This window comes from Ctenocephalides felis, unplaced genomic scaffold, assembly GCF_003426905.1.
Source record: "Ctenocephalides felis isolate EL2017-DRISC unplaced genomic scaffold, ASM342690v1 CF-g0.4_SCAFFOLD_01492, whole genome shotgun sequence".
In the NCBI taxonomy this organism is placed as follows: Eukaryota; Metazoa; Arthropoda; class Insecta; order Siphonaptera; family Pulicidae; genus Ctenocephalides; species Ctenocephalides felis.
The window spans coordinates 6,386,617-6,409,850 of record NW_020537646.1 but is presented as its reverse complement, the minus strand read 5'-3'; the positions used below and the strand labels follow the sequence as shown (position 1 = coordinate 6,409,850).

Genomic DNA, 23,234 nt, shown 5'->3' with positions numbered 1-23,234 from the left:
AAATTAAATTGTTGCATAAACTAAATATACTTTTTTTGGTATCAGTATCCTTTCGATATCTCGGTATCCTTTTGTTTTAATTTTTATTTATTTTAGAAATTTGCCATCAAAGTTGGATGAAGAAAAAATAATTATTACCACATACTAATTTAAAACTTCTAACCAACGTTCCGGTTGTTAATCCTCGTAATCTCCATCGACACCATTAGAAAATGATTTCTCTCGCTTATGGAAATGTCAAAATAATAAATAGTCCTTCCGTCAGGTTTATTGCATAATATTATTTAGTTTTAAGTATAATTACTGTTTAATGCAAAACAAATCTAAAAACTTTAGAGGTCACATTTCTTCAAAAATATCAATTTTTTGTTCTGTAAGTAAATAAATACAGTAATAAAAAGCTCATTATCCACGCGTATTTATTTCTTACACGACGAGCAAAGAATTGAGAACACCCACGAAAGTACGTCTGTTCAAAAAGTACCCGGAATTTTCGTTTTTTCAAAAAAATATTTATTTATTCGTCTACATTAATGTGGTCCCCTTCAAAGTAGTCCCCCCCAGATATAATACACTTATGCCAGCGTTTTTTCCAATTTTCGAAGCACCCTTGATATTCACTTTTTGATATGTCCTTGAGCACTCTCAGCGATTTTCTTCAATCGAGGAAAACCGCCGTCCTTTCATGGGTCTCTTCAACTTTGGGAATAGGAAAAAGTCACACGGAGCCATATCTGGTGAATTTTTGCACTTTGCAACACTTTATTTCATTTTTTACGCAAAATTTAATACAAATTCTTTGACTTTTCAATTCTTCCATTGTAAAAATCGCCGAGCTCAGAAAAACACGTCGAACCTTAGCGACTACCACAGACAAAGTAAACAGTGAATATAGCTGAAAATTTCATCATAATTTAGGGGCATGTATACCAACACAATAAAAAAAAAATTTTGACAATCAGACACTCCAGACCCGCGAAATTTAATTATTAGTAATTCCGGGTACTTTTTGAACAGACAGTTATGATACGAAAAAATTTTAAGTAACATATTTGTAATAGTAGAAAAGTTTATCTAATGTTTAATCTTCAACATATAATTGAAAGTTGTTTGATAGGTATTCGATATAATAAAATATAATGATAGGATTGTAATAAAAAATAGTATCTTCAACAATGCAGCTATGAAATATTTAAAAGCAATAGAAAATCAATGTTGTGGTTTCTAAAAGAAAACTATTGAGAAAGTTGTCAATCAATCATCCCGGCTTGAAGAGGTTATGAATGAATGCCTTGGGAAACACAATTCGTCTATAAATTTTAGATAGAATATATTTGAAAATCCATTTGTAGATTTTTTTTGTAGTGCCATCATACAAAAATGTCTAATATCCAAGGCTATAGTATAATTTAGAGAAATTGAATTTATATTATTATCTTATAAAACTGCAAAGGGCTATTAGATATCAGGGCTATAAAATTTTGAGATTAATAAGGACTTCTAGGATTTTTGGATTCTATGCAGAATGCCATTATAAGCTGCAGAATAATTTAGGAAACTTTAATTATTTTAATCAAATTGTCACTAAAATAGCCCCTTTCGTCAATTGAAAGAAAACTAAAATAGTTATTTATTTTTGGCCTTGCAAAATTGTTGGAGAAATTTGAAATTAATTAAAGCTTCTAGGCTTTTCGAAAGCTAATATAATAATAAAGCTTTACATCAATATGATTTTTAATATGAAATAATAAGATATAATTAAAATCAAATATTTTGGCGACAATCGGTTGAATACAATTTTTGTTTTTGATATGAGATTATTATTACATTATAATTTTTTCATTCCTGAGAAGTATGTTCTTCATAAATGAGAAGTATATTAAGCTTTGTTTTTTCTAACTTTCCGATGGAGAAGTTTATGTTTTCACCAAAATTTGCTATTTTTATTTTTTCTCATCGTTTTAAGTTATTCTGAATCGTTTGATACTAACATTGGAAAAAGTATGTATTTGTACGTGTATATTTACCATATTTGCCACATTTATTCATTTGATCAAATTTTTATTTAGTTAAGTTTTAATTCAACTTTGCAGTTTATATAGATTTGTTAATTTATATTACAAAACGTATATTTTCTAATAGTAATAAGCGTTGATCCTAAGCAATAAAATTCTACTATATACTTTAATTTTATGACAAATTTCATATACAAAATTAATTGAGGGCTTCTTACTTGTCCCCATACTTAAAATATGGTGTGAAACTCATAGGAATTAATAAACGTTAGTTTATTCAATTTTTTTCTACTCTAAACTATTATGGACATCATAATCTTTTCCCAAAGCCTTAAAATTTTGATACATAGTAAATAGATAGTAATTTATATCTATCATCCTCGATTAATACTTTCGATGTCAACGATCGGAAACCTCGTGCAAAAAGCGTTCTATTGTCATTGCTAAATCGTTTGAGTAACAATAAATCAATGTCGATTTCTCATCGAAGGTTCGATATTACACTTTTGTATAGAATATTTCCGCCTTGACAAAATTCTAAGAGCCGATATAAAGAAATCGCAGAGAAACGACGGATATACTCGTAATTAAACGTATTTAAACTACCGTCAAAGGTGACGCAATAAAAACGTAGGTACGCGATTCACGGTTTTGTGATTTTTTACCGTTTCCGGGCACTAGATGTAATAATCGTAGGAATAAGAATTTGTATACATAATTCGTAATAATATACTGTATATACTCTAGCTGTAGGCTAGACGAATACTTATCACTTACATACTTACTTTATGAGGAAAAAAGTATCTGATTTTTTGCCAAAAAATAAACGATAACAAATTTGAAATGCCATAAAAAATCATCTATGCATGTCACCTGCTTACTCAAGTTTCTTCCATTGTAATTCCATAAAGAGTCAATCGGAATATTTATCATTTTGAGATACCATGAACTGGTTTTCCTATGATTAATACATACATAAATTGTTTCTTTCCAAAATGTATACATCTTATCCAACTCACAAAGAACTCAGATTTACTCTTCTGGGATTTTGATGAAACTTTCAAAGAAAAATTGAAATTTTTAAAAATTTATCAGCAACAAATAAACTTGAGTCAAAACGAAATCCTTAAAATATTACAAACCTCTGAGAAGTGGATTTATTTTGAAAACTAATTAATTAAATTAAAATTAAATATTTTATTAAACTAATTAAAGTTTTAAGAAATTAGGCACACTATTGTCAATTATTATCAGTTAGATTTGCCTAAAAAAATTATTATTTTTGAGCTTAATACTACTATAAGAACCAAGTAAAAGATCAAGAATTGTTAATTGTCTGATATTGGTAGCTTGCGATTTGTTCTGAATAATAATGTAAAGTAGAAGTCAATTTGCTCTTGATTTTGTAATTGTAATCAAAATTAACAACGTTGATTCGTTAAGTCCTATGAAGTATTTTTTGTAGGTTTTCTATACATAAATATTATTGTTAATACCTGTATAGTTTATATTATCTATTCAAAATCTTTTTATCATAAATACTCGGCATTTAAAACTTATTATTATCCATTGTTTTTCAAAGCATAAATGCAACATCTAAAACATTAAATAAAACCATTAATTTTAAATTAAAGTTTGTTACCGTTAATGCATTTTTAGTAATTTGCAGATGATAAATTAAATATCATGTGCTAATGATGTAAAACAATAGAATATTTTGGTTGTAACTTTCTGTTTTTAAACGTATTTAATTCTACAAATAAGCATGGGAATTTCACACAATTTCAATGATAAATTGTTGAAAAATGGTTTCAATTCAAGCGATAATTGGGAATTTGAAAAAAAAATATATATATTTATTTTTATGCGCTTTAAAACTACATTATTAAATTTATTGATATGTGAAAGAAAAAACAAAAAAAAATGTTTTTTCAATTAGTTATGAGCGTTTAAAAATTGATTAAATTCAAAAGTTAGTCATGTGACCGTTAACGGCTACCGTGCCTGTGACGTCACATTGTAATTGCAGCCACACAACAGCGCAGTGCCGTTACTCTATTAGTGCAGTTCTTACGACTATATTTTACGGAACTTGATAAACACGTGGTAAATTTTCTTTTAAAAACGATTTGTTGAAGTTAATTTAGTTCAACTATGTGTGATAAAGGATTTATAAAAGCAAATTCTGATAATGTTCCTAATATTGATATATTTATGGTAGCCGAACTTTTAAAAAATGATGTTCGGTTTAATTCTGCGGAAGTTCGAGACGCCAAGGCATTGATGTAATAAGTCTGTTAAAAAATATTATAAATCACAATATTTAAGTATTAATTTTATATTGAATTAAATTACCTAATAAATTAATTTTAGAGCATCGCGTGAAAGTTACGGCGACAAAGCTGTGGGTTATGCTCAACTTAGTCGTAAAAATGAAATTTGTATTTTAAAAGCACGTGTATCTCCAGAAAATCGAGTTCGAAGCAAAGCCTTTTTAGTTACATTAACAATTAATGAGTCAAAAATCACGCTCATCTTCGATATAATATATGTCACAAAAAACGCGTGGTACACTTTTTTGCCGAAGGGCAAAATAAACTTAAAGTGTAATGCTCAAATGCAACTGCAATTGTTAATGACAGGTAAAAGAAAGGAAATCTTTTGTGTTGCCGATCAAAACTTTGAAGACAATCAAAAATTTATGTTAGCGTATTGATATATGATGATGCAAACACTCAAGATCTCATTAAAAAATGTATAGTATTCTGGTTCAAAAATATATACTCAAAGCTGTTCAACTCTGTACAAAGTTAATAAAGTTAAAGTCTTAATTAGTTATTATTCAATATATTTTGATGATATGATACAAATGCAATAAACGATAAAGTTATAATAAATAAATAAAATAATAAATATATGAAATATACATTTAGCCATTTCTTTTGTCATGAAAATATTCTTAAATATTCTTCTTCTTATTCTTCTAAATTTATCTTGAAATTATAGGTTTTTGTAAATTAATTAGTGCTGCTGCGATGATAACAATGAAGTCTACAACAGCGATAACATTTTACATTTGACATTTTTTTATATATTTTTGAATATTTAACAATGACAGAACGATATTATACAAAGCTCAAAGCATAGCGCATGTTCAAAGCTGTATACTACTATGATCAGCCGTAACAGAATGACGTCACACGCGCTTGGCTTCGTTCGGGATTTGTCGGCGCTCTTCGGTACCGAATTCAAACTCAAATTTTAATTTGGTATAACTTTTTAATTATTGCGAGAAAAAGAAAAAGAAAAAAACTTTGTTATAAAACTTGTATATGATCTTTCCATTAAAAAAATAAAAAAAAATTATTCAAATACCTAATTATCTGCTTATTTTTTGGGATGATAATAAAATTTTGAAAAATTGAGAAATTGATCTAATTTTATTTGAAACTTGAATAAATTGTAATAAACATTCCGATAACTAGCCGATCGTATTTAGTTTTTTTGCTAATTTGTATAATTATTTAAATAGTGAATAAGTTTGGTAAAAAAAACTACCAAAGAGGTGACCTCGACGTGATATGAACATTCAACCTTATGATTACTTAATATACAAAAATATTAATTAATTTTAGACCACGATTCTTTATAAATTTTTGATATTTTAATTTATAAATTTTCGTGTAATCTATTTTAATAAATCCATTTTATACTTTTTGGGTCACCATCTATGCCCTTGATTTGAATTCGTTCATACATCAAGTTTAATAACAATTACAAATGATGTTTGGCACTTGAATAATTAATTTCCAGTAAGCACTTTTATTAATCGATTTCAAAACTAATATCATCATAAATAGACCATTAAATTTGCCTTACTGTAAGGAAAAGTAAATCATATCTAGTTTAGAACAATAAAACTTTCGCAAATGTGTTCTCACGATGTAGGAAACGTACTGATGTCACAATATTATTGTTTATACAAACTGCTCGATTAGGTTCTGTATCAGCAATTGCTTAATTAATAAATATCATTTGTTGTTAATTATCAAAAAAAACTGTATTAATTGATCTAGTTCAATATTATGTGTGTTAGGTTACACGATAAACTAAAATTAATTCAGAAGATTGATTTTGTTGAGTTTCCACAAAAGTTTGGTCACATCGTCATTCATTATTTTTACAGAAAGAGAAGATTGATTTTACATAATATATTTATATTGTTTTTGTGTGGTGAATTTTAACGTGCTAATTGATTATTTTGAGAAATTTAATGTTTGTTCAGAAATGATTAGTCCTTGCAAGATTTTATCTTACGTTTCTTTAAACAATGGTATGTGTTATGAAGTAATAATTTAAAATTTATTACCTAAAATTTGTATCTATAACAAATTAACATGCAACATCGATGATATCTCTTATGACCTAGTACTATAATTTTTATTTTATTTGTTTGCTTTAGATTAATTTATATCCTACTACTAAATCAAACAATATCGTTTTTAGCTTTGTTATTCAAATTATTACGTTGACCTTCCGCATTTCCTATTTTTTAATGTATAAATGTCTGGTTCAGTGAATCCATTATTCAAAAAAATAGCTTAGAAATGACAATGAATTTGTTACGTAAAAGTAGATATACCTTGAGGAAAAAATTGTATAAAAATAATTTTTTATTGGATCAGTTTATAGTTAGCATCAAAGTGCAAAATTTTTTGTGAAGAAGAATTTTTTGGAAGTAGTGTCGGGAAGATGATGCAACTTTACTTGAGGCAAAATACGACTTACTTCTATTTTAGATATATTTTTTAATGCCATTGTCGTTCTTTATTAATTAATATCTTGTGAACTTTAATAATAATTTTTTGCATTGCAATTAGAATTACATTATTTCATTTAAGTCTATTACAACAATAGTAATTTTTTTTTCTAATTACAAGCGATTATTCGAAATAAATTGAATAGGTGTTTTCGTTTAATTTTAATAAAATTCAAACAAAAGTTATCATTGTGTTGTTTTGTTAACAGAGATCTCTACAAAGTTTATAATCATGATCAGAAAAGTTAGAGGCGTAGAAATCGCAATTGACGAAGTAAGACCATGACGATATTTAATTACTCTTTGTGAACATTATGAATTTCAAATCTCGCGCCGTACCGTTACTAAGATATTATTACACTATGATATATATGTGTGTTGATGTCTTTCACTAGATTACTACTTGCTTGATGTCAGGGGAAAGAAAAACTTTTTGAAAAAAATAGTTACAAAAATATACATATTTAGTTCAACATTGCAGAAAATGCAGAAGGTTGTTCGAGGAGTTTGGACACCAAAGTTAAAATCGTTATAATTAGTTGACATAACTAGAATTATTAGGTCATAGGAGATACCATCTAAATATATATTACCAAAATTCAACATTTCAATAATGCCATCAAGACAGAAATTATACTACTTATTACACAACAAAATTGTAAAAGTTATCAAATGAATGCAATAGAAATAAAATGAATTTTCACTTAATAAAATAAATTTTATTGGATTTTTATGGATGTGCAAAAACTATTGATAAGTTGATGAAGTATGCAACATAATCCAGGATTTTTTTCCAAAACCTTCCCATATTTGCTTTTATGGATTTTGTTTGATAAAAGTTTAATTTCTTAATTAAACTAAGTCTTAATTTTTTCACATCTGATGCCTTTTCAACATGACATTTTAATGAAAAGTCTAACAAAATTCTTGTTACTCTAGTAAAATTTTTTTTCACCTCTCACTTATAGCTTTATTCTAAAAAGTTTCTTCTAAAATCTTTCCAGTCTGTTTTTTTAAGAACTTGATAAAAAGCGCATCATTTAATTATCCGATTTTCTCAATTATTCCCATTTTAGTATTTTGTGGTTGAAGAAAACTGTAACAAGATTCTAGAAAAATCTACTTATGACTTTTTCCTGGATTTGTAACATAATCCTGGATTTTCTTGAGATATTTTTCATTCTAACAAACTTTTATCTTTTATAGCTTTTTAGTAAATTTATGAAAAGTATAAGATGATACCAGATTATTTCCAAAAAATTTCCATCTCAAATAGATTTTTTGCGAAAGCTTTTATTTGAAATGTTAAAGAAAGGTGTAACATGGGATAAGATTTTTTGTCAAATATTTTTCCTCTATATATTCATCTTGTAACAAACAAATTAACAAATTAATTAACGAAGTAATTGATCAACAAATGAAGAAGTCGTAAGAATAGTGGGCGAAGCGAGGACTTTCCTGAGCACGATCCTGAAAAGAAAAGGAAACTGGATCGCACCCATTCTGCAAAAAGAGTGCCTCTTACACGACATCGTCGAAGGCAAAATAAATGGACTGAAGAGATTGGGAAGAAGAAGAATGCAGATGGTTGATGACTTACGCAAGAAGAAGAATTACAGAGAACTGAAAGTCGAAGCACAGGACCAGGAAGCATGAAAGCAGAAGATTCGAAAGAAAAATTTATAAAAAATGAATAATTGATTTTGTAGTGCTCTCCTACCATGGACCTGCCTTCGAGAAGACTACCATTTGTTATTATTTATCTTTTTATAATCCTAGAAGTTTCTCACCTCTGACTTTTATGACTTCTCAATTCAGTTTAAGAGTGAGCAACCGTTAGCCGCGCTTCCATATACTCGCGAGTTTACTACTCTCGAACCTGTTTTCCGAAATAACAGAACATTACTTACAAATAAACCCATATTGTATGGTTAATCATATCGTACGTTCCATATTTATTAATTGACCCACTGAATCCGTGAACTAATTATATTCGCATATGATTAAAATTAAATCACATCAACGAAACTGATTTGCATTTCAAATTACCGAATGTTATGATCTGATAATGACTCAATGGAGAAGAGATAACAAATTATTATGTCTATGATTCGGAAGATTCATTTATATTGAAAAAAAAAACACAGAATTTTGTTGATGATAAAATACTATTATTTTATTTGAATATGAGTTATTTAGAACGAAGCAGACTTACAGCCTGATTCATTATAATAAAATATTTTTGGGACTTTTCTGGTGTGTTCATCTCAAGTGACCCATTATACTTAATCATTTTATGCAACAAGTAATATTGTTTATTTCGTCCCCGAATTTTATAAGAATCTTGTTACTTTGAAGATATGAAACTCATTTATGTTGAAACGTTTTGCTAATAACAACCTGTCAATTTTATCAATCACAATTATTAATGATGTAATAATCAATCAATAACAGAAATCGATGAGATCAATTAACACTAGATGAGAAAGATGCTGAAGATAATTGGTTTGAAATATGTATAATTTACAGCATACACTTACAACTTTTTTCTTCAATAAGAGAGTATTAATAAAAGAAGAAAAGCTTTTTATTTGTTTTTATTTTCGATAATTACTGTATATAAATTTAATTATTAATTTTCCAGTTAAGTACGTATCCACAAACTTTCGAACTGTGCGTTTGCATGAACAAAAGCAATTAATAATTTAAAGAGATAATTGAGTACACACATAAAATTATCAGCACAAAAGTAAAAAGCGAATGTAAACGCATAAAAACAAATGCAAACACTTAGTTATATTAATAAATCAATAATCTCGTTTCTGTCCAAGTAAGTAGGTAAATCAACTTTCGTTTAAAAAGTGGTTCGATTTTCCAACGAGACACCTTCTTCAAACAAAAGTGATAGTAGAAATGATTATCCTTTTTTTCGTCCCCATTTACTCGACTGATGCAAAAGTTGCAGCGTTGCACCTGTACTGGTGTTGGTGCAGGTTCTGGTGCTGGTGCTTTGGCTTTCTTCGCCTTTCGCTTTCCCAGACAAAGTTATTATATTCACGTGATTGCTCGTAATAAATGCGGTTTGATGTATGGCAATTATTAGAATATGTGTCAATGTTCCACGACGGCTAATGTTCACGATAAAATATCTTTATAAAATATCACCGAGTGCAATCATCCAATAATATGCAGAATTTTCGTGTGAAAATGCAGAAAGTTATACAATTTAATTTTTTTGTGGACTTTATTAATTTCTATATGTAATAGCAATAATATAGAGTATTATTAAATGCCATCCCTGGCATTTCTAATCTTGTATGTATGGAAAATATTTTAACGAAACCTACCATATGACGTGAAAAAATAAAATTAAAATATATATATTTATTTGAGTAAATAGTAAGTAATTACTAAATTTATTTGCTTGGTCGTCATTACTTGCCTTTTTGCAGGTAAACAGAATTTCAAACTAGCAGAAATAATATTATAAGGTAAGTGCATTAACAAAAGTGCACTAATTGCATCTGAATGCAATTAACTGTTTCATAATTATTAGAGACTTAGTTCACCATCAACCACAAGTAATCTTATATAGAATCGATAACTAACATAATTTATTTTATAATTTAGTGCCATGTAGAGCAATAATTACTACTATTGTGTTTTACTATCTAATAATATACCTATTAAAATATTCCTCAGATACTCCTGTTTAAAATGATCAAAATTTTCATATGTAGAAAGGAAGAATTTTATGTTGGTAGTAATTATTTGAAGTTAACCGACATTTGTGATTTATTTTAACAGTATACTCATTATCAGAATATTAAATATCATCACAATATTTTCTGTAATATTTTTGCCAAATCAAGTATTTTCTTGATTCTCTTATCTGTTCAGAATTTGAAGCTTAGCTAAATTCTTAACTAATTCAAGTTATCTGCAGTAAATTGTACTCGCAGTTTAATGAATTTTTAATTAAGTTAATACTCTTTTCTCGTACTTATAATCATGTTCTTTCATCACGCTTCGAAGCAAATTAAAATAATTAATACTTTCATACTGCGAATTAATTGTATCTGAATGTATGATTTATGATTTAGAATAAGCAAATACCCCGTGTCCGTTGTCGGGATATGCGAAATGATCCTTTTTTCGCAAATGGCATGTTTAATAATACACCTTAGAGATATCCGCAGATTTGCTCTTACAACTTTACTTTCGAATGCAATATTTTGAGCCGCGGAGAAATTGCGGTTTGACCTTGATCCAAAGAAATGCTGTTACAAACATGTTTCTTATGATGGGTCAGGGGAGGGAAACGGAAAAATCCTTGATAATAAAGGCTATATATATCAAAAATAATAGTAGTATAAAATTTTTAGAGAAACCTTACTGCACTTACCAAAATTTCGACATACAATTTGATGTCATTATCAAAGTACACTAAATACAAATAGGACATACACATTGGCTCATATACACCACACTCTTAATTAGTAGTCAAATTAAGTAACTCCTTGAAAAGATTACATTAACGAATAATTAATTCAAAACACTCAGTGATTTGTCATTAGTTTGAATTGATATTGAGTTGAGTTATGTTGAAAGAATGAAAACCTAATTATAAACAAAAATTATTTTTGGTTTTGTTTCGTAAAAATTCTAACCTCCACCTATTTTTTGTGAAGACAATGTTTGAAATCTCATGATTTTTTCAAAACTTTCATTCGTTTTTCTTTTGGTTGTCCATCCCTGACAATATCGTGATTTATCCCATCATCATCATGATGTTCTACAAAATCACTTACTGTTAACTATGATTATTCATACATAATCATAACATAATTTATTCTAAAATCCATATATCAAAATTGTTATTTTAATTACCTTGGTATACTTAAAACCGTACTCACATAATACAAGCAAAATAGTACGTTACACATTTACAACTATTAATTAATAAAAGTTGATATACTTTATTTCATCATTTTATTCAAGTTTTAATATATTTAATCATTTTTAACAGCATAAACTGCTTTATTTTTAAGTCGAGTCAATTTTTTTTATTATTATCTCTTTTATTTACAACTGTCCAGTAAAGGACAATAAATTTGATTCAAAAATTTAACGTAAAAGAATCAATTTGAAAAGCTGGACGTAAGCCACCTGTTCTTTCACGGAAATGTATGTATATCAGATATGGAAATTCATAAATTTACATAATATGCGATTCTGAGCTAAATTTATGTACCGACAGGTAATTAAAACTATTGTAGATAGTAACCATATGTTATTTATTTATTTTTATTTTATCATACTTTGAACTTTAAATATATAAAATAATAATAATAAAGAGCGAGTAGCAAGTAGGAAAGTAGGAAAGTAAGATATAAAATAAAAATCTTAATGTTGCAATAAAAATGAAAATGTTATTGAACTGAATTCATCGAATTATGATAAACAAAAGTTATATTTTAGTTTGTGTAGAAATTTTATATCATGCTATGTAATTGATGATAATCATGGGTAAACGCACAGGAACAAATGTAAAACATGAAATAATATAATAACAGCTTTTTTATGTTGTATTGTTTGATGTGTGATGAACTATCAATTAAATTATAGTACAATTTTATGAGCTATTTGGATACAATGTTTAATGAAAATAGTATATGAATTATGGTAACATTCTATAATGTTTCTTAGACCAACATCTTGTTAGCCTAATTTTTGAAGCTGGCAACATATAAATATAAAATACTAGCTAACCCGGGAAATGTTGTTTTGCTAAGTATGGTATTTCTAAACAATTTTTAGGAATTAAACAACTAATACTTTATTTTAAGACTGCAAGGATATGTTGTTTGAATGGTACAGACAATGAGGTATTATAAACACAATAATCCCCAAAGTGTTCTTGTATAATAATGAATTATATATTTCGTAATAACAATATTCATTTGTCCATATTTTGGTATTACAATCAAACCGTAAGTTTCATACACTTTCTATGAAAATATGGTATAATTCAATCCAAGTCTTTTTTAGTCCTTAGCCATGGTCAATGTTCAGTTGGTCATTTTTGCTCCACACAGATGTAAGATTTTAAAGTAGTTATATAAAGAAAACTGGTGAATCTCACTGAAAATTAACATTACATTTTATAAAACAGTAAAATAGCGTATAGTTAAAATTTATATTGAGATCTCGTGAACTAAATCACAGTGCTCACAACCCAAAAAACTAACAATAAAATGAAATACTTTCGTTATTGATTTTCAAAGATTACCGTTTATCTCGCGATAGCAAAGTCAAGGTTATAGCTGGTTATACATCTTTTCCCCTCTACTTTCAAATATTGTTGTTGACCAATGCTAAACTTTACTGGTTTTTGTGATATTGTACTTAACTATGGGAAAATCGGACAAAAGAGTATGTATGGACAAAATTGTTATATGGACAAAATGACACTGAGGCTTTATTTAAAAATTGGCTAGTTTTAGTATCGTTTTCGTTTCTGTATAATATGAAGAAAGCCATAATCAAAACCCTGTCAGACGTAGAGCGTCATTGTCACAATTTTGTCGCAGTAATTAGTTTAAACGCATAATGCAAAAAAATATATTTGAGTTTTTTTGGCACTTTTACATAGTTATTTTGAACTATATTATATAGTTATTTAAATGAACTTATGGCAGTACTAGTGATTTTGATCTATTTTATTGCAATTATCAGGCGTTTGTTGGAATTTTGATCATTTTTGTATATTGTCGTTATTATGGCTTTCTTCATATTACAGTCGCGGAAATAATACTAAACCTTAGCCATTTTTTGAAAAAAAAATAAGGCCACTGTGTCATTTTGTTCATATAATAATTTTGTATGCCTTAGTAAGAACTATAATAACATATTTATTTAGGACAAATGCAACTAATAACGAAAACCCTATTGCCCATACAGTACGGACAAAATGACGTATAGGGTGAGAGCATATTTATTTATTTATTTATTTATTTATTCATAAGCAAGCCGTAATCAATAATAATAGATATTATTTCAGGTTCTTGTCAAGCTTATTCATAACTAATATTAAAAGGATAGAAATTTTATAATAATCATAGTAGATGCACGAATTTAGCTTCTGGAAAAAAGAGCTGAAAAAAAAGCATTTGAACATTAAATACAATGTACATAATCAAGTTCATCATATTAAAGTCTATTTGACCACCAGTCAAGCTCAAAATTCTTGCACAAGGTTGTAAGTTATACTCATTTAAAACCGTAAAAATTTTAAATTAAAAAAATAGCAATAAAATAAAATAAAAAAAACTTGTACAGGCGATCAAATGGCCAACATACTACTTTGATAAAGGATAAGGATTACGCAAGACAATAGTTATTGAAATCAAATTGAGAAAATTCAGTAATGTCATAAAAAACTAATTCTTTAAAAAGTTTGACTAGGGAAGCATGAAATTTTTTGCTGTCTAAGTTTCGGATATTGAGTGGAAGTTTATTCATAAGCTGAATACCTAAACCGTCGATCGTATTGAAAGAGCTCGTTAATTTATATGTGCGCATAATTTTTAAGGAACTTCTTACTTATTTAATAAGACTCTGTATTACTGGTAGCCAGTAAATCTAAGATGAGTAAAAACAATTAATACTGATTTTAATATTATTAAATAAATAAATATCATTTAAAAACAAAACACCACATCATTTTGTTCGTACTTCCCCTACTTATGGCAGTACTAGTGATTTTGCTCTATTTATTTGCAAAATTGTCATCAATATTATAAATTTGCCTAAGCATTTGCCTAGCATTATGATAGTTTTTTTTCCCGCTGGATTTCGATAAATTACCAGAAATACAATAGGCATTATAAAAAAATTTCAATAATCGCAGGCGGCACTACGGTACCCGTGCGTGTGTACGATAAATTTCAAAATATTCTATCGTTTCCTGTGCATAACAAAACGGAAGTGTCGGCGCACTCAAGCGTAATAATTCCATTGGAACCCTTCTGCAAACTGCGCCAACCAAACGCTGATGGATAAAAATTAGTCCACTAGTCGTCGGAGTCGGACATGTTGTCGGGAAAATAATGTTGATGATATTCAGTTGCGAAAAATGGAAAGAAAATTGTTAAATTTGCCTGGAAAATCGGGGGTTTTACGAGTGTTATGTGCATGAGTAGTTGCAGTGTGGTAGGCGAATCAGTTGGTTGATCAGTCGCAGTGTGAAATTGTGAAGTGAATTGGGTTGTTTTTATTCATAAGACAATTTAACATCTGCTGATACTTGTGGAGTTTTGGGCACAAATTTTAGTAATACGATAGTTCAAATACCATAGTTCAAAATCGCGGAATGACACTATATAGAAGTTATTAAACTACTTAAAAATGATAATAGGTTATCATGAACCTTTTAATATTTTTTACTCATTTTAATTCAATTTTGTCTAACAAGTGTAAGCCAAAATGTGTATTTTAATAAATTATTTTTTATTTTTCAAATAGCTTTATGTTCAGTTAATTCAGCATTTATTTTAAAAATAATTGCGCTTAGTTTTTTTTTCAAAATACCATTGATCACAACAAGTGGCTTTGCAATATTGATATATGAGGAAGACAAAAGACATTTTTTCTCAATTTACTACTATGTCTATCTACTAACATGCCTAAAGCAAATTCTTTCAATCGAAAGATAAAATGTTAGAAGGTCTTCTAAAATGCCATTTGAAATTTTGTGGATGCTGTGTTCGAAAAGATAAATGGAGCCCTCACACTCCGAGTTTTAAAACCAAATGTAGCAATCAGTACGACATGAATACGAAACAGTATTTTTCATACAAACAACAGAGTAACATTCATGGAGGTAATAAAACATACAGTGTATAAAATATTAATATTTAATACATATTTATATCAATGGATCAGGAATCATAAAACTCACCACTCACTCGATTTTTATCATCCTTGCATCTGGGGTATTAATTTGCAATCTGTAAAGAAAAATAAAAGGTGTTAATATGATATCTTGTTGTAGGCGCATCCAGAATTACAACAGCTATAATTAAATTTATTCGGCTTTTGTGTTAATTTTATTATAAAAATCAGTTGTCAGTTATGTTTCACAATAATAATGAAGTAATCACGTTGTTTAAGTTCTATTCACAAATTTTTATTATTAAATCGATTATTCATTCCACAAACACTTGCTAAAAATATAATTAACAATTATAATTTCTATAAATTTGGAATGAGAAATGGCGGTAATTAAACGCGCGGCATAGATTCATCAGCCTCTTTATTCTTTATGTCTTTTATGATTTATAAAGCCATTTCTACATAAAAATAATTCAATAGTCATGAATAAACCATTGATCTTTTAATTATAAAAAATAATGGAAATAATATTTCGCATATGAAATATTTGCGACTTTCTCTAATAACGAATTTTTCGAATTCGGTTTTGCAGATTGGATTTTATGTAAAAAATTTAACGCTCCATATAGCGATGACGCGGGGAGAATTGTTACCATCTCGAGCGATGGATCTCGAAAATCTTCGGAAAAGGATAAAAAAATAGTTGAAAAAATTGAGAAGAAAATATTGAAGAATATTAAAAACCAAGAACAGAAAAAGAGAAAGAAATTAGCTAAACAGAAATTGAAATATGAAAAACATATTATTAACCATATAAGAGTACGTGTGATAATAACATCGAGGTTTTTGAGATCGCGGACACCTCGTCCTTATTCCTTTGAGAGCTGGAGCGATGGCTCCCAATCGCAGCAGGATGTTTTTTTAAATGAAATATATCAAAGTGAAACTATCAACCCACTTTATTCAAGTGTGATCAAAGATAGAGTTGAACCATTTTCGCAATATAATTGCGAACATTTACCTATTTTCAAGGATGCTGTACGGAGCAGGCAAGCTCAACTTAGATCTAACAAGGAATACAACTCTGGGTACAAGTTGACAAAAGCTGCTAATGTTAGGTAATTTCGAAACAAAATTTTGATTTAATTTTATTTGATTATACATATATAAATAAGTTCTCAATTAAAGTCAAGTTAAAATAAGTACGTATGAATCTGATCTAATTAAGTGCTGCACTTATAATTAACATACATACTAGATTATATCTATCATTATATCTGTACATTATAAATTTATCAGTACATGACCGAATGTAACCATATATAATTAAACCTCGATAACGCCATTAAAACCGGATTTCAAACTAATGATGATATTAAGTATGTATGAACATAGAATAATTTACAGAAAAAACACTTATAAAGCGCATTAACCCTTTTCATAAACCTCTGAATAATATTGTAAAAATGTATATAACTACTCCATTATTGTAACATAAAATAATACTGATGCAGCTCAATGCTACCCTTACCCAATTCGTTAGTTCGTAATTTATTCATAGTTTAGCTTATGAAAATATAATATACATGGAAAGAGAATAAGTTAGTTTTTCAAATTATTCGACTATTTTGGGCAAAACATATTCCCATGCGGGGAATCGACAACCACTAGACAACATGGGATGTTGAGATGAGAGTCGAGAAATCGGTAAGAGAACATTTTAAACTTTAAAATTTAAAGCTTTTATCCGAATTGTTAAGCTTGTAATGACATCGAAAGTTCAGTTTGGGAAGTGTAAATTACATAATTATGCAAATTATTTTTTTTAACTTAAGTGTGTTACTTGGACCGATGGAATTAATTATGCTGTCGACAAAACTAACTAGATTTCCAAAATGTTTATATTTGAGAATTAAAATTACCTTCAGTCCTCAGAAGTAACTCAAATAATAAAATTATTTTATATTAATTTTATTATTTGAGTTACTTCTTGAGGACTGATGGTAATTATATAAATTAAGTTTATAAAATTTACAATTTACGTATGATTTGGTATACTTTTCTAAACATGAACCTGATTGAAACAATTTATTAATGTATACTGCTTGATTGTAAAGAATATTTTTTATGACATGTTGAAAATTAATTATATATTTTTTTAGATATCATCATTAAAATTTCAAATTTATCTAATCATTATTATTCTAGGGTTACACTTTTTAGGGGTAATTTCATTGAAACTAAGTGGCCAATTCTGCGGTAACATAGACGGTACCATAGCGTTGTTATGGCAATTTCTTTCTTTCGTGGTACTAACAACTGTGAACCACAAAATTCGCCTCTGAAAGAGGCTTGTCATAGTGCTCGAGTACAAATAATAGATTTTTTGTAATGCGTTAGAATTATTATTTTTTCCATCGAGTATATGCACCATATTTTTGGCAAAAGAAATGGGGGATTTGTTTTTTTTTCAAAGAAACTCCTATATATATTTAAAGAAGCAGAAAAAGATATTTCCCATGCGGGGAATCGAACCCCGGCCTCCTGGGTGAGAGCCAGGTATCCTAACCACTAGACAACATGGGACTTGAAAGCAGTACCATGTAATCTGATTCACACAGTGCACGGCCTGACTTTTATATCTTTAAAATATTAAGGATTGTAAAATAAATTTATAAATGACTAATATTGACTAAAATCATAATACATCTTTTATACAATATTCAAATACAAAGAATGCCTCTTACATTTTCGTAGAGTTTATGGCAAAGTAATCCAGAAGTACAATGCGATTAATTAATATAATATTGATGAATTCTTAAAATTTACCCCAAAATCACTGACGTGCAAGTTGGATTCGTGCACTAAGATTTTTCATATCTGAATAAATACAAAATAGACTTCATGGTATAATATATTATACGGCGTTGAATTTGTCTGATATTCAGAAATGTTTCTTATGAGCTTATCTTATAAGAAAACAACAAATTGGAATAAAGATGTTGAAGTTCAAGAGTCTCAAAAATTATTATAAATTTTTTAAACTTTATCTTTTAATTTTTCTATATTTAGTGTGATATTTTTAGAATTCTGGTTCGTATTAGAATGTAACAGCTGTTTAAATGTCGTAACTCCATGCTCCATGCGGATCGCATCGTAAAACTGTACTGCATTGTACTTGTATATTAATTAAAACCAAATTACAACAAAAGACATTTTAACAAAGGCCTCCGAATATGTGGTATTTATTCAAATTTTTAATGCCTAAGAAAAGGTAATGGGTATTCTTAAATATGAATCAGAAAGTAATTAATATAGGTTAAAAAAAACATTTTAATTACCCTTTAAAAACAAACGGTCTACTTGTAGATTATTAAATTAGAATGTGTATTCACAAATTTTTATATCTGCAAATTATAGTACTCATAAGTCTAAATATTTGTATAAACTTTATACGTTTAATCTGATAATCTTATTAATATAACCCGAATATTCAAAATACTAAAACAAAACGCGTTAATTATTATCCTCGTTGCTCCAAAGCGTTTAATGATGAAATAAGCAATAAATCATTCAGGTTAATTGCGGCTGCAAAAAACATGAAAATTATTTCGGCATTTATCCAAAGGAAGATCCCGGGTATTAAATAAAAGTGAATGTGAATCTCGGCGGAAAGGAAATCGTGTTAGTGAAATTACATATTACGAATAACTTCGATAACGATCTGAAAACCTTTAATTTCGGATATGTCTTCATTTTACACGTACGAAGGCGCTCGACCATTAAACAAGTTGTTTGATAGATTATTTTTTAACTCTTTCTTTTCGAGTGTTAACTGGTTTTGTAATTTGATTATCATGGGTGGTATCGAAGAACAAATGATGATTAAAATGCGATTTGAGAAATGATAATTAGATTGAATAGAAGTTTGAATTTCAGTAGAATCGATTTTGGTAAAGTCAAAATTTGAGCATAAAAGTATTTTTCTGATTATTCGGTTACACGCTATTTATAGCGTGCTATAAATTAATTTCATTAAACAATTACTTGGATAGTTTTATGGATAATATAGTAATAAAACAAAATGTTTTATGCTGCTTTCGCACCTATTATCATTAATTTTCATACTAATGATCTCTCTGAATTATAAATAAAATTATAATTACAAAAACTGTTATGGATTAAAAACGCAATAAATTTCTGTCGCAGTTTATTAATGCGTAGAATAATTCTAAACCATGCACATGAGTTTTTGAACCATATAATGTCGTTTCTTATGCATTATTACCGCTCTAATGATACATTTAAAGTTAGATTAAGCTGCCGCAGCATGCAGGAGATAAAAGATAAAAGATTTTACGTTTCACGGTTGATAATTGCATACATAGAAGTTCCGTTGAACTATTTTATTCATTTTCATTACGGAGAAAGCCTATTTTGCGAAGGAGAAAGTACTTACTGAGTTGAACTTAATCCATTTTGTAAATCTAATTGCGACTGTTAGGGAAAAAAGAGAAGAAATAATAAATCTTATTATGTGCGATTATGAATTATGTACGATTGAAAGCACAAGAAACAATTATCGTATTTCGATTAAGTGCATTTGATTATATGGAATATTTTACAGTAATTTTATTAATAAGGTAATGGTAATGGTATATAGGAAATGCTGCACGTTAGAAAATTAACAAGTGTAATAGGTAGGATATATAATTGTAACAAATGTTTAAATTTATATTTATAAATATGTATATACTTTTATGTAAATTTTTTATACAATTTGATATGTGTTATTTTGTTCAAATGCAATTATACATATTTTAATATAAATTTTCATTATGAAAAAATTGCAAATGTGAAAAATATGTTCCAAAACTTTGGCTTGATTTCTTATTAGTATCGAATTAGTAACTATAAAATTAATGATAAATGCATATAGACCTTTAATAATATGAATATTTATGCATTATTGTAAAATGCATTTCATTTATATAAATAATATGATTATTATAGAGATAATTTAACTTCTTAATTATAAGACTATCCAAGTTTTTGAAATTTTTTTCAAGCTATGCACTATGATGCAATTTAACAAAAACTTTGATTTTCTCAGAAGTCTCATATCTGTATGTTATATAGAAGGACTAATATATATGAAAACTCACTGTTCGTTTAGACTTGCAATGATAAAAAATAATATATAACTAACGATTTATGTTATTACGCAATACTAAAAAACTATATATATGCAAATACGACTTACACTTTCCTCGCCATTATATATACAAAATAATTTCTTTAGAGCAGAATTATGCAACGTAATTCGATTATGTTCGTTATATGCGATTATGAATCATATTTATATGGATTGATTGATAAGACTTTCCTTCGAGTAAAGTGTTTAATGATTACAGCCGAGTATTAATTATGTTTCTTCGTATAATTCATAATGTTGAGTTTCCATAAAATTTTTGTATTTCCGGACATGCGCAAACTGATTTCGCTTTTGAATCTTTCGGACGTTAATTGCAAATTGCGATACGAAGCTAGAAAGTGTGAAACCGTCGGAATATATTTCTAATTTATACAATTAAATGTGTAAATAAATTTATCATTTGATGAATTTGTTCGAGGAATAATGTGCAAACGGGATAAATGATTCATAGAGGGTTGTACGTCATAGCCAAGGTTCTCAACATCATAACCAAATCATAAGAAAACTTCTAAATTTATCATTATAGAAAATACTAATTTTCAAAATTTACTTGTTATGACTAAGTAAAAGATGTTTTTTTACATTGAATTTTAGATAATATATTTAATATTTTTGAAATTATTATAATTAAATATACCTACATAATGAGTACAATGGCTACTTAAGCATTGTCTGAAATTATAAATTGATATGCCGGCAGAATTTAGTGTTATTCCCACATAGTACCAAAAAATATATTAAAAAAGATATTTTTTTTTTCTGTTTAATAAATTAATCAATTATTGGCTATTCAATCACTGATTGAACACTCATAACTTATTTTTTTTAAAGATTTTATTATATTGCTATTTAGTTAGAAGATAGAGATTATTACTGATGTTGCGGAGAGTTTAGTGTGATTTGAATCCGAAAAAAATAACATGATTATTATAATATGTTTTTTAATGTATTTATTACTTGAGAATTTAATAACAATATTGCAAGATGTTGTCAATTATTAATCTTCCCTAATTGCAACATAATTTTTTTTTCATTTATGAGATTATAGATCATTTTTTTTTGTTGTAATGTAAGGCCATAGGTCCTATTTATGTGATTATTCTAATAACTGTTGATGTAATTGATTTTGTAGACATAATTGTCTACAATGTGAGTAAAAAATTAAATACCTGCTTATATAATTTAGAACTTTAAGATAATAATCGGATAGAGTATTAATTAGGCGAAACTGTTCCCCGTTTCATTGCGGTAGTACTTATCAAACTTTCTTTGTGTATTGAAATAATTTGTAAGCAAAACACCGTTGAATATTGTGTAAATTAATAGTCTGCGATAAATTTGCCAGAGTAATTTCATATACAAAAGGAAAAAGTTTTCTGCCACTTCACATTTAATATACCTTACAGCGAAAAACGATTAAAAAAATCTATTGATACCGGCTAGAAATTTCTAATTGTCCGTAATTATTTCTTTGAGTAACAACGTATATGAAATTAGAAGAATTCATTTAGAAAACAAATTTTAGTAGTTGCAATAAGCTTTGTTAGAATCTAAATATTTTATACTAGTTATTGTGAAAACCGCTCCTAGCGAGAGACTGATATCCTCACATGAGATTTAAGTTAGACAATACCTTCAAATTGAATCTAATTATTAAAAAACTATTGAACTACATGGGTATTATCTCTATCATCTCCGATTTCCAAGATTTATTACTTTCATGATAAATTTTTTTTTCCTTCATAATCTGATAAAATTTTATAATTTAGGCGTAATACCCTGGGCCCTCGCGGGTGTGGCCCCGGTGGGGGCTCCGGCGTTGGCGTGATGGGCGGACACGACAGACGCTCAGGTGGCACTCTCGCCCTGCACTACGCAGCCGCCAGAGGATGCCTGGACTGCGTGCGGTTGCTGGTGCATTCGTCACCAGAAGTCAGGTATGAAATAAATACATTGAACAGAATTTTCTTTAGAAACGTGATAGAAAATTCTAGAAACTGAAGTGCAAATAATAACTAGTTGATTTGTTCAATACAACAAAAGCTTTTACCATTTATAAATAATTTGCTTTATCCATTAACTGCTTTTTAGAAAATGATTTAATAGCTTTTGCACTAAACGCTCGCATAAAAGTAGAACTAGCCATTTAGATAATAAACAATGAATAAATAAACTTTCAATGAATTATGATCTAGTTCTATTACTTATAACAACATGATTATGTGAAATTAATTCAAATCAATTATCTAAAGACATATACAAGATTTCATTACTATAGACCAGTGGTTTT

General features: G+C 28.1%; 2 protein-coding genes and 1 non-coding gene across 3 annotated transcripts in view; 1 reads left to right on the top strand and 2 right to left on the bottom strand.

Annotated features, from left to right (window-relative positions):
- The window catches only part of LOC113370376 (lipase member H-A-like), a 66,594-nt gene that overhangs the window by 16,992 nt on the left and 26,368 nt on the right, over positions 1 to 23,234 (bottom strand). The window contains exon 2 of the mRNA XM_026611041.1: positions 15,797 to 15,845. The gene's annotated coding sequence lies outside the window, so the exon portion shown is untranslated. The remainder of the gene's footprint in view (positions 1 to 15,796; positions 15,846 to 23,234) is intronic.
- The window catches only part of LOC113370375, a 42,206-nt gene continuing 23,141 nt past the window's right edge, over positions 4,170 to 23,234 (top strand). The window contains exons 1-4 of the mRNA XM_026611040.1: positions 4,170 to 4,300; positions 4,389 to 4,718; positions 16,548 to 16,847; positions 22,714 to 22,881. Of these exons, the coding sequence (XP_026466825.1) occupies positions 4,170 to 4,300; positions 4,389 to 4,718; positions 16,548 to 16,847; positions 22,714 to 22,881 (929 nt within the window). The remainder of the gene's footprint in view (positions 4,301 to 4,388; positions 4,719 to 16,547; positions 16,848 to 22,713; positions 22,882 to 23,234) is intronic.
- Positions 18,244 to 18,315, bottom strand: Trnae-cuc. Its single transcript has one exon. It is a non-coding gene; the product is annotated as a tRNA-Glu (tRNA).